Here is a 16,376-nt window from a genome sequence, read left to right on the forward strand (position 1 = left end):
TTTTTAAATATATTTTTAATCCATTGAGAAACATTTATTTTTATATTTTTAGTATATTTGATATATTATATTTTTTAAATTTACTTTTATATAAAAAATAATCTAAACTACTATAGAGCCTAACGCTTCCGTTGGTTAAGTGAACATCGCTGAGCGGTTTCAAGCTGCCACGAGACGCTTCCATGCCAATAGAATCATCGGCCAGAGCGGGTTTGAGATTGTTGTGGTAAAAACTGACATAGAGGCTGACAAATGCAAATGTCACCATTTTTTTAGGCCACATTTAAATTAAACTAAAAATTTGGGAGACTAAAATGATATTTTTTTTAATAAATAACCATGACATGGAAATCAAAATTTAAAAAAAAATAATATGGTTTTAACAGGTGTGACCAAAATAATTAATTTATGTAACGTGGGTGCTTAAATTGTATTTTTTTCCTTAAGAGTACTTAAAAAAAATAAACTTATAGTTAAGTGACTATGTGTAGTTTATCCAAAAAGTAAAACTTTAACTTTTTAATATTTTTTAGTACAAAAACTAAAACAAATAACCAGTAGCACTAGTATTTGCTGCTAAAATCAATATATGAATTACACAACCTTTTCAAAAGTTTTTAAAAATAAATAAAAAAAACTTATTTAATCACATTTTTTTAATTAAAACAAGCATCTAAATTCTACGTTAAAATATGAAAGATAAATTTGCATAAAAAATTTCCTAATTTATTTGCACATCATTTAATTTATTAATAATACATACATTTAATTTATTGATAATATATATAATTTTAAGTAACAATTAATTATATTAACAATTTGAAAGAGAACCAATTACAAGTTCCAGGGAAAGATTGGTACCCTGGGTGGATTGGTGGCTAAATGGATGTACTCTCAATGAACTACTAAAATGGTCACTCTTCTTCTGATAAACTGGTGTGGAGGGAGGATCCAAAAGGTATCTTTCTCTGAGAAAGGCAATTTAACTACCAACCAATATGTGGTAATTCTTTGGAAGCTTAATCTCCTCTATAAAAGTATCATGTTCTTGTAAAATAAATTTGCAATAACTATTTACCTATGCAAAAGGAATTGGTGAGCCATGAGATCCCTATTGGGACATTCAAGATCAGAGGGCCTCAGCCTCCTTTGCCAATAATACTAAAGCCTCAATAGCAACACTAAATATAAATTTATACACTGCAAATACAATAAATACGAATCATCCACATAATCATATAGGTATCCCTTCAAATGCACGGATAAACTCACACAGATATAAATGGGGTATCAACAATGAGTAACAAAGTGCAAATCAACAAATATTTTACAGACATTAATAGAGACAATGAGTCATTAGCAGTAGATCACAACCATATGAAGAACTGCTTCATGAGTTCTTCTCAACATGCTCATCTTTCAATGGCTCCCCATCATTAGTCTCCTTTGTCGATGGTGAAACTGAAGAATGCATATTCTTAAGCTCCTCTAACTGCAACAAATAAAGAAATCAGTTAACTAGTGAAAATTTTTTGATTCCGAGATTATCAAGGTGCACAGATTAAACTGATAAAAGAACAGTAAGAAAAGGTTTGTCATCAGGACAAACTTGTAATGCTTAAACTATATGCTTGCAATGTTAGGCTACACATGTCAAAATCAGTCAAAATTGCTGGAGCAGCATGGATGTTGGCAGGAGCAAGATGAATGCAAAAAATTGCATCAACATAAACACCAGACCTAATCCAGTTAGTTCATGCAATCATCACATTCAACATGCCTGAGGTATGATCATGTCCACCATGATAGAATTTTCATCTAAAAAGCCGTATGTGAATAATAATGAAGCTTTTATCTTTGGTTAATAATTGACCTCGAATTATAACCAGTTTACAATCTGGTATGGTACCTGATCTAATATTCCGTTAAAATGTTACTCCAATGAACTAACACTGTTACACAAACCGCTGACATTGTATGTTGACCAATGCTAAGTTACCACATATTGGGCCAGATTTCTTTTTCAAATGCTGATGTGGCATTGATTTCAACACATGGCAACATAATATTGGTCAACTAAGCTACGTTAGCATTTACATACCATCATATGTAATGCAAAATGCTACCTTACGCAAATAAACCAAACCATACCTCTTTGCAAGCATCCTCATGCTTACACAATAGCTCATTGTACTTTGTTTGCAAATCTGAAATCTCAGCTTGTAGCTTTTCATATTCATATATAGTTGGACCCCCTAATTTTTGTTGTATGAACCTACCATGGAGAAAAAACTATAATTATATCTCAACATTCCTTGCAAATAACATAAAGTGGATGTCAACCATAAGCTGCTCAACGTAGAGGTAATTAAACTTAGTTAAGCCATTTGCTATGGTCGCGTGCCAATGCTTTAGCTTTACTACCGTGCAACCTTTCACCAAAAGGCACAGACGACGACACATGTACCCTGACAAAGTCGATTCTAATTTATGATTTGGCATAAAAATTAAAATAATGTTAAGAGAGGCTATTTCATTTCATGTTTTCATGAATTCGGGACAAACATTAAACAAAAACAAGAAAACAGGATTTCAGATGTTGCAAGGAAAGCAACATTAAGAAATCCAAGATGATAATATTGTAACTTGTAAGATATGATTCACACAAATAGAGTCCAATGTACAATATCCAACATTATTGAAATTGAACTACAGATCTCAATATATATATAAAAACTTGAACAATGACATGGAAAACTCAATTGAAAGATTGAATTCTGAAAAACTTACTCAAGGGCTGAAGATGGCTTCTCATTTTGTTCATACAATGCAACCAAAACTACAAAATAATGAAATTAAATTACAAACAACCAAATACCCACATCAAGAAATATGTTAGAAAAGAGAAAATAATAAAATTATATATATTAAAAAGAAAGAAGAAAAAAAAAAACCTTTGGTGAGAGCATCAACAGCTCCACTGGACTCAAGGTACTTCCTAAATGCTTCTTTCTTAGCATCTTTTTCCTAAATCCAGAATCTGGGTATTTAGTATTTATAATTAAAAGTGATAAAAAATGCATTTTCTGTGAAAAACAATAGAGAATTCCAACAACTAAACCGGAAATCCACAAGTGTGTTTAAAGCTGACATTGAAGTAAACAAACTGTACCTCTTTATATCTCATCATTATCTTCAGGCTTCGGCAGTTGGCTTTGCTTCTTTGCCTGGAGCCCTTGTGTTTGAGCAAATCTAAGATTCAAGTTTATGTGAAAGACATTGATGGGTCTTTCATGTCCTTGTTTCAGTAGCCAATCGTGTCGTTTAAGGTTTTCTGAGTTGAGACCAAACTTGAAAAATAACATCTCACAACCATGGGTGGACTACAGTTGGATACTGTTCCAAATTCCAATTCTGCTTGAGAGTGTTGGGCTCAGCCCATCAGCAGTTTTTTAGTAAAAATTTTAGATGGTTCAATTTATCATTTGGTACCTATAGTTGGTTTTAATGTTCAATTCGGTACCTAAGTTTGAAATTATTCTCCAACCAGATCATATCTATCTGGTTACTTTGAAACTTGTTCGACACCTTTCCCAAAAATGCCTTGCAAAGGTCCTCTTTATCTGGAATGATCATTGACCCCGTAACGACTTGCCCATCCACCGTTAAATCGAGTTGTAAAGTTATGTCCTCTAGTGTGATTGTAAACTCACCGCATGGAAGATGAAAAGTGTGTGTATCGGGCCTCCATCTTTCCACCAACGCTCTAATGAGTGTAGGATCGAGTTTACAACCCCCAAGCATGTGAGATACATGTAAGAATCTCGCATCTTGCAAGTAATCACGAATTTCGATGTCTAGGCTATTTGACAAATTATGTATGAACCCTTCCAAAACACAATCATCCATCTATTTATATCAAAAAAGATAAATTAATTTAAAATATTTAAAAGTTAAAAAACTTTAAATTTAACTTGATTGAAAATATCAAAATTTAAATTTTCTCCTTACCATTATCGCTTGAGCGGTGAAAATGTGATTGTTGTCAAAACGAATCAGAGAGCTTATTATTCATGAAAATTTAATCAAAATTAATATACGAAATAATTAATAAAACTATAGTTGTAATGACCCAAATTTTAAGGTCGTTGAAAAATTGAATTTTCGGGTCATTATTTTTGTAAAATGAATTCGAAAATATTTATTAGAAATATTTACGAAGCTAATAGTGTAGTTGATTAGACTTTGATTAAGTGAATTAGCTTGAATTAAGGCTAATTTAGTGGAAAGGACTAGCTTGAATAAAGTGTGAAGGTTTAATTATAAACTGTAAGAAAGCCAATGGACTAAATTAGCAATTAGGCTATAAGGTGACAAATGTATGGTAAAAATAAATAAAATGTGTAAAAATATAAATGGTACACATGTAATAAACATGTGTATTTACTTATTTTATAAGAAAATAATAATAATGATTAAAGTATATTACAATAATATAATATAATAAAGTAATTAAATAAAAAATAAAATAAAAGAATGAATGAAAATGAAACAGAGCAGGGAAAGAAAGAAAGAAAAAGGGAAAGAAAAAAAAAGAAAAATTTAGGGTTTTAGAGTTTCAAGCTTGATTGGTAAGTCAATTTGATCCACTTTCTTGTAATTTTGATGTCTGTGGAATCCTAGGAAAGAATACTACTTGAGTTATGTTGAAATTTAGAAAGTTATTGAATTTTTAGATGTTGACTAAGTTGAATAAATGGAAGAATTAAGTGTTAATTTGATGGAAATTCAAGTTAGGAGTGGGAGAAGGATTAAATTGTAAAAGATAATATAGGCCTTGCAATAATAGGGATTGAATTGAGAAGATGTTATAATTAATGTTTTATGCTGTGAACTTAAGAGTCGGAATAGTTTAAAATGATAATTGGATGAAAATATAAGATTTATTTTAAAGAAAAAGAATGGTTATGGTGGAAGGACTAAATTGGAATTTAAGTAAAAGATACATGGAAATACAAGAGTGTGTTATTAAATAATATATATTAATAATTTTAAATGTTAAATTTTATGTAGCCAACGTAGCACCGAAAACATCATCGAAAAAGGGAAAGGAGAAAGTGAACAAGGACATCGAGTAAACTCGAGAAATTCGGTTTGTATTTCTATAAACTATGCTTAATGATTTAATACAATGTAATTGCTATTCTTAGTAGTTAGAATGTATAATGAATGATATGATAGAAATTATTACTGCTTTTGTATTGAAATGTAACGATTTGTACACCCAATTAACAAGTGTCGGACTAGTCGGATATAATTGGCATGCCATAGGATTGGAAGTGTTCAGGGATATTCCGACTGTGTGTCGATGAGACACTATATGTGTCGAATATTGTGACTGTTCCGGACTCGTTCCGAAGAGGTACTCTGTACCTGATTGTGACTATTACTGCTACTGTTATTGTTACCCCTACGGTGTATTCCAACTTCGGCCGATGAAACACGATACATTATCCCCGGTGTGTGGGTTGGATCCGTGTATCCGTTCAGGTCCGAGTCATGTTAATAGGGGTAAATGAAAGTACTAAAGACAAAGACTGACTGCTATTGATTATGTGACTGTTTATGATTATTAAAAAGTATTGAATGATATGAAATGTAAATAAAGAATTTCTTAATTATATTTAAGAGTTATAAGTTAAAGGTAAGTGATTATGCTATTAAGATTATGAAGGTAAAATTTTTAAGTTACAATACATATATACGGCTTATTATTGTTCTAAGCATTAGTTTATAAAAATACCACTGAGTGCATACTCAGCGCACAATTTGCTTCTGTGCTCAGGTTAGGTACGAAAGAAAGTTAAAGATTCAGCATCCAAGCTAATCCCGAACTCAAAGTGGTGAAGTACTTTTCTTCTGGTAAAATGGCATGTACCTAGGTTGATATGATTTTATTTTGTAAATGATAAGAATGAGTAGGAAAGATGTTGAAACATGGTATGAAATATGTATATTTTGGAAGTTAAACTTACATGAGTTTGACTAATATGATAACTTAGTATAATTTTGATATGAATTGAGGTATTGATCTGAATGAATGAAAATTTGCTAAGTTTGAATGACATAATGAATGATACTTGATTTAAGAATTATTAGCAAATGCTTGGGCATGAAATGGATGTGTTTAGCATGTGAAAATAGCTTAAAAAGGGTCAAAAATCATGTTTTCACACGGCCAAGTCACATGGGCATGTGCCCAGGCTGTGTGGTAAAGTCAGAATTTCCCACTGGTTAGTTCCACGGTCGTGTGAATAAGTCAGATCTGCCCACAGCTTGGCCCCACAGCCATGTTCCAAGCCACACGGGCATGTTCCAGGCCACACGAGCGTGTGCCCCTATCTTCAAGGTAAAATTTCCAAAGTTATCGGTTTAATCCCGAATTACTTCTAAATCATGTATTGGGCCTTGTAAACCTATATTAAGGACTTTTTAGTGTAATTTGATAAGTTTTGATTTGGAAATGCAAATTTATGACTCAATTTTGTATAATTGCTAGTGTATAAATCTGGTACTGCTTAGTAACCCTATTTCGGTGACGGTTTGGGGTTATGTTGTATTACAATAGTATTTCTAAACAAGTGTATAGGAAAATTTTGAACAAAACTTCATAAAATTGAGAGAATTAAAAGTTTAAAGAGAGTAGAGAGAGTTGGATTTGAGTGAAAAGAATGAAAAATGACCTAATATTTATAGGAAAAAAAATTGTCGTTGGCTTTTTAAAAATGTTTAAAAAGTTGTTTGTAGCGACGTAAAAATTTCGCTTTCGGTCGCTAATTGAGGCGATTATTTGAAAATTTAAAAAAATCGACTTTCGATTTTATTAAAAAAGGGAGTCGCCACTGATCTTTTTTCTAGGTGTGACCGGACACCTAATAAATCATCCTTTTTTAGAAAAGAAAACTTATTCTTGCACAAAAATGAAGGCCGAATTTAGGTCTACGTCAAAAGTCAGAGTAATGTTGGGTTCGGGAGTCGGTTACGCACGAGGAAGGTATTAGCACCCTCGCGACGCCCAAAATTGGTATCTTATTAAACACGTGTTGTCTTGATTTTCAAAAATACGAATTCAATTTGACATTTAAGTGTGATCCGATTGAAGGAAATGAGAAGTTGTAAGTTTTTGGTTTTTTAGAAGGATATCCCGTTTTTAACACGAGCCGACTAACTTCACCCAACATAGCGATGAAATCAATGACTTAATGTTAAAATCGGTACATTGCCTTATTCTTAAAACTAAAATGTAAAAAGTTTCTAAAATGATAGTAAAAAAATCTAAGAATATTATTGTAAAAAATGCGAATAGTGATGTGAATAATATAAAATATTAAAATATCAAAATACTAGAATAATAATTAATATTGACAAATAAAAAAATAAAATAGAAATAAACAAGTGTACATAATATATATATATATTAGAATTAACAATGATGTTTAAAAATAATACTATTAATAATACTACATAAATATGTACATATATAAAAAATAAATACGTGATAATATTAAAAATATGTACATAATATAGTGTAAAAAATACATACATAATATAATTAAAATATATACATAAAATAACATGTAAAAATATATATATAAAAATAATATAGTATTAAAGATATATACATAAAATAGTATAATATATATACGTAATATAGAATTTAGAATATACCTAATATATTAAAAGAATATATATATAATATAATATTAAGAAATATAATAATAACAAAAAAAAGAGAGAGGGAGAGAGTGGGTGATTTCCGGCCACAAGGCCGGCCACCGTCCGGTCATCGGACCGCCGCCGGCCGCCGTCGGGCCACCGTACACCGTAGCCGGACCTCAAAAAAAACTTTTTCGGTAAAAATGGATAAGTTTCCTTCTTTTATTTTTACTTTCGGATAAAAGAAACAAAATAAGATTGAAAGAAAAAATGATAAGCAAACAAAGAACTTAAAACGAGAATAGACGAAGAAACCTCTTTTGCTTTGATCTTTGATTAATCTCCAAAAAAACTATTCTCTCCAAAAACTAGCCTTTACAATAAATCTTCTCCTTGATTACTCTAAAAAAACCTCTCAAAAATCCTATACAATAACTTTCTCCCCCGAAACTTCTTCCTCCCCTTTTAATACAAAATATGAGAAGGCTTATATAATCATTTACAAAATATTTTTTATTGTTTATGACTTCATTTGTAGGTACAAGTGGTGGTGGAGCGTGGCTAGTGGAGTAGGTAGTGGAGCAAGTGTGGCTAGTGGAGTTGGTGGTGGAGCAAGTGTGGCTAGTGGAGTTGGTGGTGGCAAAGGCTAGGATTTAGTTGAGAAAAGTTTAGGTTGTGGGCTAGGTTTTTTTATTTTAATATGGGCTTAGGGTTTGGGCCATTGGGGTTTTGATATTAATTGGGCTTTGGGTAGTTAAGATTTTGGGTTTTGGGTTTAATTTTGGTGGGTTAGGTAAGGCTAAATTGGGTTTTGATGTAAATGGGTTAAAATTGGCCTACAACAGCTGCCCCTCTTTGCTTATTATCGTGTAACGAGAATAAAGCAAAGACACAAAGAAAGGCCAATTTTGCCCGGTCTTACTAAGTATGGACTTCTTTGGTGCTCTTCTTATCCAGGTAATCTCTTTCCAAACCACTGTATCTTGTTTTCTTGATCAAATCCACTGCATCTTCTGATATATGCCTTGTAGCTTCGATCTACTCCAATGTGACTCCAAAAAGATAAGATTTACAGCTTCAATCTGCTCTTCCATTGCTTTAGTCAGATAAAGTTTATGGTCTTCTATTTTGCAACTTTTAGAAAGGCAAGATCTGATATCCTCGATCAGCTCCACTGCAACTTCAATTAGCTTTGCTGTAACTTCAGGGATATAAAATCTGTGTCTTCGATTAATTCCAGTCTTTATTCTTTACTCGGCATGTGATCCTGAGCTTAACTCATTTCACGCAATATGAATTGACTCTTTAAAACTAGACATTAAAAACAGAAATTGAAAATAGCTTAGCACGTGAGCCAAGGCTCAACTCACTTCTCGCAAAATGAATTGATTTTTAAAACAAAATTTGTAAAACATATTTTAAAAATACCTCGACATGTGATCCGAGGCTTCACTCACCTCTCGCAATATGAGTTGATTTTTGAAAACAGAGATCGAAATTACCTCAGCGTGTCCTGAGGCTCAACTCACCTCTCGCAATATGAGTTGATTATTTTGAAAGACAGAAATTGAAATTACCTCAGCGTGTCTTGAGGCTCAACTCACCTCTCGCAATATGAGTTGATTTTTTGAAAGACAGAAATTGAAAATACCTCAACGTGTCTTGTGGCTCAACTCACTTCTTGCAGTATGAGTTGAATTTTTTTGAAAGACAGAAATTGAAAATACCTCAACGTGTCTTGAGGCTCAACTCACTTATTGCAATATGAGTTGATTTTTGAAAGGCAGAAATTGAAAAAACCTCAACATGTCAGTCAAGGCTCAACTCACTTCTTGCAATATGAGTTGATTTTTTTGAACCGTAGAAATTAAAGAACAGAAATGGAAAATACCTCAGCGTATGACCCGAGGCTCAACTCACCTCTTACAATATGAGTTTGTTTTTTAAAAACAGAAATAAACATCAAATACCAGAACATGTCGTCTGGTGGAACTCAAGTGTCTTTCATTTATTCAGTACAGCTAACATCATATCCTCTTGCTCTGTTGGAATACCTGTATATGTCATGCTTGATGTTATCATGATATGCACATGTTGGTCTTAAATGCCTTTATGCCTACATGATTATGCTATGCGCCTTGGGCTTGTTTGTCATATGTCCTTTTCCGTCATGATTTTTGATGATCTGTGTTCATTTCTTTGACTCTTGACTTTCTCTTCAGGCTCTGTACCCGTCCTCAAGCTTCACGAATAATTTGTGTTTCTCAGATATCGCTCTTTTGCCCCTGGTTGAGCTTTGTCCTTGCGTTGAGGCTCAAATTCTTACCCGGGTAATGCTTAACATTTCTTTTGTTTAGAGTATGTCATCTCACTATTTATCATGTAAATGAACCACATAATGAGATGCATGAAAATGGTCAGGTAGGGACAAAAGGATACCTCACATTTATTCATTTCAAATGTAGCAAACAAAGAAAGTTAACCAATGATAGTAAAAAAAGTGTCATAAATAAAAAAAAGATTGTATTCAATGAATACAAATGCTCTAAATATTCAATGCATGAATTCCTCTACGTTCCTCAATCAAGAATCTTTTCGAGCATGGCTTCTTGCGTAGAAGATTTCGAGCTTTCAGAAATGCTTCAAATACTGTAGTCTCACTATTTGACCCACCGTTCAAAACGCCTTGCTTTTTAAGCCAGTGCTTGCTTCATTAGAATGCCCTTTCGAGTTTTCATCCTAATCTTTTGTGTTTAATCAAGACGCCCTTTTCGGGTTTTCATCTTGATCTCCCTTTTTTTTTAAGATGCCCTTTTCGGGTTTTCATCTTGGTTTCCTTTTTCAAGCATAATATTTCTTTACAGCATCTGAGTTCACTGGCTTCGGTAACTCCTTCCAATCCATCTCTGTGAGAATCAAAGCTCTGCCCGAGAATGCCTTCTTTACGACGTATGGACCTTCCCAATTTGGCGCCCATTTTCCTCGGAAGTCTTTTTGTATTAGGAGAATCTTTCTCAGCACGAGTTCTCCTTCGTGGAATTCTCTTAGCCGTACTTTCTTGTCATGGGCTGCGATCATTCTCTTCTGGTACATCTGTCCATGGCAGATTGCCTTCAAAAGTTTTTCTTTAATAAGGTTTAACTAGTCATATCGAGCTCGAACCCATTCTGCATCTTCTAGTTTTGATTCCATTAAGACTCGTAGAGAGGGGTTCTCAACTTCGATGGGTAGCACAGCTTCCATTCCATAAACCAGAGAGAAAGGAGTTGCTCCCGTAGATGTCCGCACAGATGTACGATATGCATACAAAGCAAATGGTAGCTTCTCGTGCCAGTCTTTATATGTCTCGGTCATTTTCCCAATAATCTTTTTAATATTCTTATTGGCTGTTTCAACAGCTCCGTTCATCTTTGGGCGATAGGGTGAGGAATTATGATGCTTTATTTGGAATTGCTCACACACTTCTTTCATCATCTTGTTGTTCAAATTCAATGCGTTATCTGAAATGATTCTTTCAGGCAATCCATATTGATAAATGATTTCCTTTTTCAAAAACCTGCAAACTGCAGTCTTCGTCACATTGGCAAACGATGCGGCTTCTATCCATTTTGTGAAGTAATCAATAACCACAAAAATGAATCGGTGTCCATTAGAAGCTTTTGGGGAACTTGGCCCTATAACATCCATGCCCCACATAGAAAAAGGCCACGGAGAAGTCTTGACGTGAAGAGGCAAAGGGGCTACATGAATTTTATCACCATAAATTTGGCATTTGTGGCATTTTTGTGCGAAATTAATGCAGTCGCTTTCCATCGTCAGCTAGTAATATCCGAGTCTCATAATCTTCCTGGCCATAGTGAAACCATTGACATGTGTCCCGCAAATTCCCTCATGGACATCTTTAAGTATTTTTATGGCTTCAACAGCATCTACACATCTCAAGAGCACCTGATCTTTTCCTCTTTTGTACAGGATGTCCCCATCAAGAACGAATCCAGCAGCCATTCTTCTTATTGTTCTTTTGCCGTTCTCGTTTGCTTGTTCGGGATACTTTTGATTCTTGATATATTCTAAGATATCATGGAACCATGGCCATCCATCTAGCTCTTTTTCAATGCTAAAACAATGTGCAGGAACTTCATATATGCTCATTTGAAGAGGCATTATTTTTGTTTCTCTGTTTGCTTTGAACATTGAAGCCAAAGTAGCCAGGGCATCAGCCAATTGGTTTTCTTCTCGTGGGAGGTAATTAAAAGTTATTTCTGCGAATTCTTTAATCAATTCTGCCACAAGATCACTGTATTTAACCAGTTTCGAGTCTCTCACTTCCCAATCTCTACGGATTTGGTAAATCACTAAGGCTGAGTCTCCGTATACCTCTAAAGTTTTGACGTTTCGTTCAATAGCTGCACGAAGTCCCATGATACATGCCTCATATTCCGCTATGTTATTAGTACAGAAGAAGTTCAGCCTGACAGTGAGTGGGTAATGGTTCCCTTCTGGCGATACTAAGACTGCTCCAACCCCATGCCCCAATGCGTTCGATGCACCATCAAAGCTCATCTTCCATGACTTCTCTTTTGGTGACTTTCATTCTTTTTCTGTAATGCACATCAAGTCTTCATCTAGGAAATCAAATCTTAATGGCTCATAATCCTCTATTGTTTGAGTTGCTAAGAAGTCAGCTATTGCACTTCCTTTTATCGACTTTTGGCTCACATAGACAATGTCATACTCTGACAGTAAAATCTGCCATCGTGCCATTCTTCCTGAGAGTGCAGGTGATTCCATCATATACTTTATTGGGTCCAGCTTTGAAATTAACCATGTTGTATGATACAACATATATTGCCTAAGTCTCCGAGCTACCCAAACCAGAGCGTAACAGTATTTTTCAATAGACGAATACTTTGCCTCGTATTCAGTGAACTTTTTACTGAGGTAGTAGATCGCCTTTTCTTTCTTTCCTGACTCGTCGTGTTGCCCCAGTACGCAACCTATTGAATTTTCGAACACAGTCAAATACAATATCAATAGTCTTCCCGGAGTTGGCGGTACTAGCACTGGAGGACTAGACAAATATTGTTTTATCTTATCAAAGGCCACCTGGCATTCCTCATTCCATTCTCCTGGGTTATGTTTTCGAATGAGCCAAAAGATTAGGTCGCATTGGTTGGTAAGTTGAGAGATGAATCGGGCGATGTAGTTTAACCTCCCTAAAAACCCTCTAACTTCCTTTTGCGTGCGCGGAGGTGGTAACTCTTGAATGGATTTTATTTTATCTAGATCAACCTCGATACCTCTTTCACTGACAATAAAGCCCAATAATTTTCCCGAGGTAGCCCCAAACGTACATTTGGCCGGATTGAGCTTTAGCTAGAACTTTCTCAGTCTATCGAACAACTTCTTCAGGTTCACTACATGCTCTTCTTCCCCTCGAGATTTAACAATCATATCGTCGACGTAGACCTCTATTTCTTTATGCATCATGTCATGGAATAACGTTACCATAGCCCTCTGATATGGTGCCCCAGCATTCTTTAGCCCAAATGGCATCACCTTGTAGCAAAATGTTCCCCACATTGTTACGAAGGTAGTTTTCTCCATGTCCTTAGGGGCCATCTTGATCTGATTATACCCTGAGAATCCGTCCATGAAAGAAAACAATGAATGTTTTGTTGTGTTATCCACCAACGTATCAATGTGTGGTAAGGGAAAATTTTCTTTAGGATTTGCTCGATTCAGGTCACGATAATCCATGCACATTCGTACTTTGCTGTCTTTCTTTGGTACCGGGACTATGTTAGCCACCTATTCTGGATATTTGGAGGCTTGTAGGAAGTCAACATCAAATTGTTTCTTGACTTCCTCTTTTATCTTCAACAACATCTCAGGCCTCATCCGTCTTAGTTTTTGTTGAATGGGCTTGCATTCTGGCTTTAATGGGAGCTTATGGACCACTACATCTTCATCCAATCCTGGTATGTCCTGATATGACCATGCAAATACATCTTTATACTCGCGGAGCAAAGCAATCAAATTATACCTGGTGCCCTCTGAAATAGTAGTCCCAATCTTCACTTCTTGCTTCCTTTTTTCAGTTCCCAGATTTATTGTTTCAACAGACTCTTGATGAGGCAAAATCTGTTTATCCTCTCGTTCCACCATTCTTAGCAAGTCAGGAGACGAGACATAGTCTTCAGCATTTTCTTCGGCTTCGAATTCTCCAAAACAAACAGCCTTCTCAAAATCGATTTTAGGACTCATAACGGGTTTGTTCATGCTATTCACATCTGAGCACCTGAAAGTTGAATAGAGAAGGAAACTATAGAGGGGCATCCAAGTATTGGAACCAACAAACAAAATGTTATGGCATGGCATGAGGCAAATGTAAGAATTGGCTATGAAATGAGAAAATGATTATGAAATTAGTGATAATGTGAAAAATCATGACAAAATGCATCTTCATTGATATTCATTTGAATGATAAAGAGCGAATGCAGGCTCTTACAAAAGAATTCTATTATATCTAAGGACATAACAGAATGTTAACGTTTGAGCATTACTCTGAAGACTTATAAACTACAAGAAGATCCTCGGCAGTCCAATTGTTCAACCTGAAACCCAGGGGACAAGGGCGTATTCTTGAGACGTCTTTACTTGTGTTAGCTCTTTTGTCAATGACATTTATACTGACATTCTGAAGACCCTTTTCAATTAATAACAGCGTGCTTTGTATATTATCCTGTCTGGGGTATATCATTCCTGCAGATGTAAATGTTTTTGACAAAGGAGGGTACGTTATGGGCTTCCATTCTATTTCTCAGCCCAAAGTTCTTTCTTCCACTGCCTTCTTCTTTGACGCATGTCTGGCTGGAAACCTAAACCGTATCGGGCCTTGTGGTGCACTGGCTTTAGAGCCCTGACTATTCCTTGCAGGTACCTTCCCAAACCTTTCCTTGCTCGGGCTTCCTTTCCTACAGTCAACTTGAGACCCATCTTGGTATTTCTCGACAATTTTGGCTCGAGAATTCTGTTTCTCTTAGCGACGAATATGGAATTAACAAATTCAAGAGATCGGAAAGAATATTCTATAGCATCTTTACTCACTTCAATATATGGTGCGTCGGCAGAAATAGATGCTACAATGTCTTCTTATCCCTCGACAGTTACCAAACAGCCATCCATGATAAATTTCACCTTTTAATGGAGGGATGATGGGACCGCTCTAGCGGAATGGATCCAGGGTCTTCCCAAAAGGCAGTTATATGATGGTGTAATGTCCATGACTTGGAACTCGACATCGTATATGTAGGGACCTACTTCTAGAGGGATCTCGATTTTTCCCATGACCTCTCGTCTTGTTCCATCGAATGCCCTTACTGTGGAATGGCAAGGCCTTAGGTAGGACAAATCCATTGGAATCTTAGAAAGTATGGCCAAAGGCATGATGTTGAGTGTCGATCTATTATCGATAAGCACGTTTGGTATTATGTAACCCTTGCAGCGGGTTGTGATATGTAATGCTTTCACAGAGCCTCTACCATTGGGCGGTATTTCATCATCACTAAAAGAAATAAAATTATCCGCGTTTAAATTATTCACCCATCTGTCAAGCTTCTCAACGGATATATTGTTTGCCACATAAGCTTGATTTAACACCTTTAACAATGCGTTCCTGTTGGGTTCTGAATTTAACAGTAGAGATAATACCGACACTCGTACTGGCTGCTTGCTCAATTGTTCCACCAAATTATACTCATTATGTTTGATAAACTTTAAGAATTCCCGTACTTCTTCCTCATCTACCGACTTTTTAGTTTTTTGTTGCTCAGGCAGAATTTCGTGCTTAGTTTCAGCCTCATACATTGGTGCCTTTCTTTTTTGTTTCAAATCACTATTCTTCTTCACTGGTTCGACTTCTTTCGAATAACATCTCCCACTGCGAGTGAAATGACCTACTTCTCCAACGTTTCCAGTTACAGCTTTGGATTTTTCGTCTTCAGGTGTGACGATATTGACGTCGTATTTTTATGGTACTGCTTTATTATCCTTGTAGTGGAAGGGAGATGGTACTTCAATTATCATTTTTGGTTTCACCGATTCCTTCTTTGCATCATAATAAATTACGAATGGTCTCTCTCATTGTCAGAGGCACATACTTCTCTCTCATTGGCCTCTCATTCATTAATGATCTCAATCTCCTTGTTAGCTATCCGGTCTTGCAGTAACTTTTTAAATTCCTCAAATGTTTGAATGTCGTGCCCTACAATTCCATGAAAATCACAAAAAACCTGACATTCTTTTCTGAGATTATCGTCGGGGCAACAGAGCAATCCCTTCTTAACCAGTGCCTCCCAGATTTTCTGCAGAGGCGTCATTATTTCTGAAACACATCTTCTGACTTGCCATTCATCTTCTTTCCCTATTGTGCTCACATTTCCTTCGGTATGGTTAGGGAATGGGTTCCCGGTTGTACTGCCAGTACCATCAAATCGCAGAATACCCGCATCGATGAGTCATTGAACTCTCCTTTTGAAGGCAAGGCAGTTTTTCGTAGAGTCTCCATGGTTCCCGGCGTGGTACACGCAACTAACATTTGGGTCGTACCATTTCGGGTATGGGGGCCTCAAGGGTGCCATATAATGCGGGGATATCAA

The 16,376-nt window shown here is 35.5% G+C and overlaps 1 protein-coding gene across 1 annotated transcript; it reads right to left on the minus strand.

The window, feature by feature from the left end:
- Positions 1-1,243: 1,243 nt before the first annotated feature.
- On the minus strand, positions 1,244-3,426 carry LOC107893203 (c-Myc-binding protein homolog). The gene is made up of 5 exons (XM_016818131.2): positions 3,173-3,426; positions 2,955-3,027; positions 2,791-2,839; positions 2,152-2,275; positions 1,244-1,492 (listed from the first exon to the last, which is right to left on the minus strand). The coding sequence occupies exons 1-5, from the start codon at positions 3,188-3,190 to the stop codon at positions 1,391-1,393; spliced, it is 366 nt and encodes a 121-aa protein (XP_016673620.1). The 5' UTR covers positions 3,191-3,426; the 3' UTR covers positions 1,244-1,390.
- Between the last annotated feature and the right edge of the window lie 12,950 nt (positions 3,427-16,376).

This window comes from Gossypium hirsutum, chromosome A13 (genome assembly GCF_007990345.1).
Source record: "Gossypium hirsutum isolate 1008001.06 chromosome A13, Gossypium_hirsutum_v2.1, whole genome shotgun sequence".
NCBI lineage: Eukaryota > Viridiplantae > Streptophyta > Magnoliopsida > Malvales > Malvaceae > Gossypium > Gossypium hirsutum.

Excerpts from the sequence above, each read along its gene's own strand:
- LOC107893203 (XM_016818131.2), bottom strand. Across the intron at positions 2,840-2,954 it reads TGTTGATGCTCTCACCAAAG|TTTTGGTTGCATTGTATGAA; the intron begins GTTTTTTTTTTT and ends ATTATTTTGTAG. Across the intron at positions 1,493-2,151 it reads ATGAGGATGCTTGCAAAGAG|TTAGAGGAGCTTAAGAATAT; the intron begins GTATGGTTTGGT and ends TATTTGTTGCAG.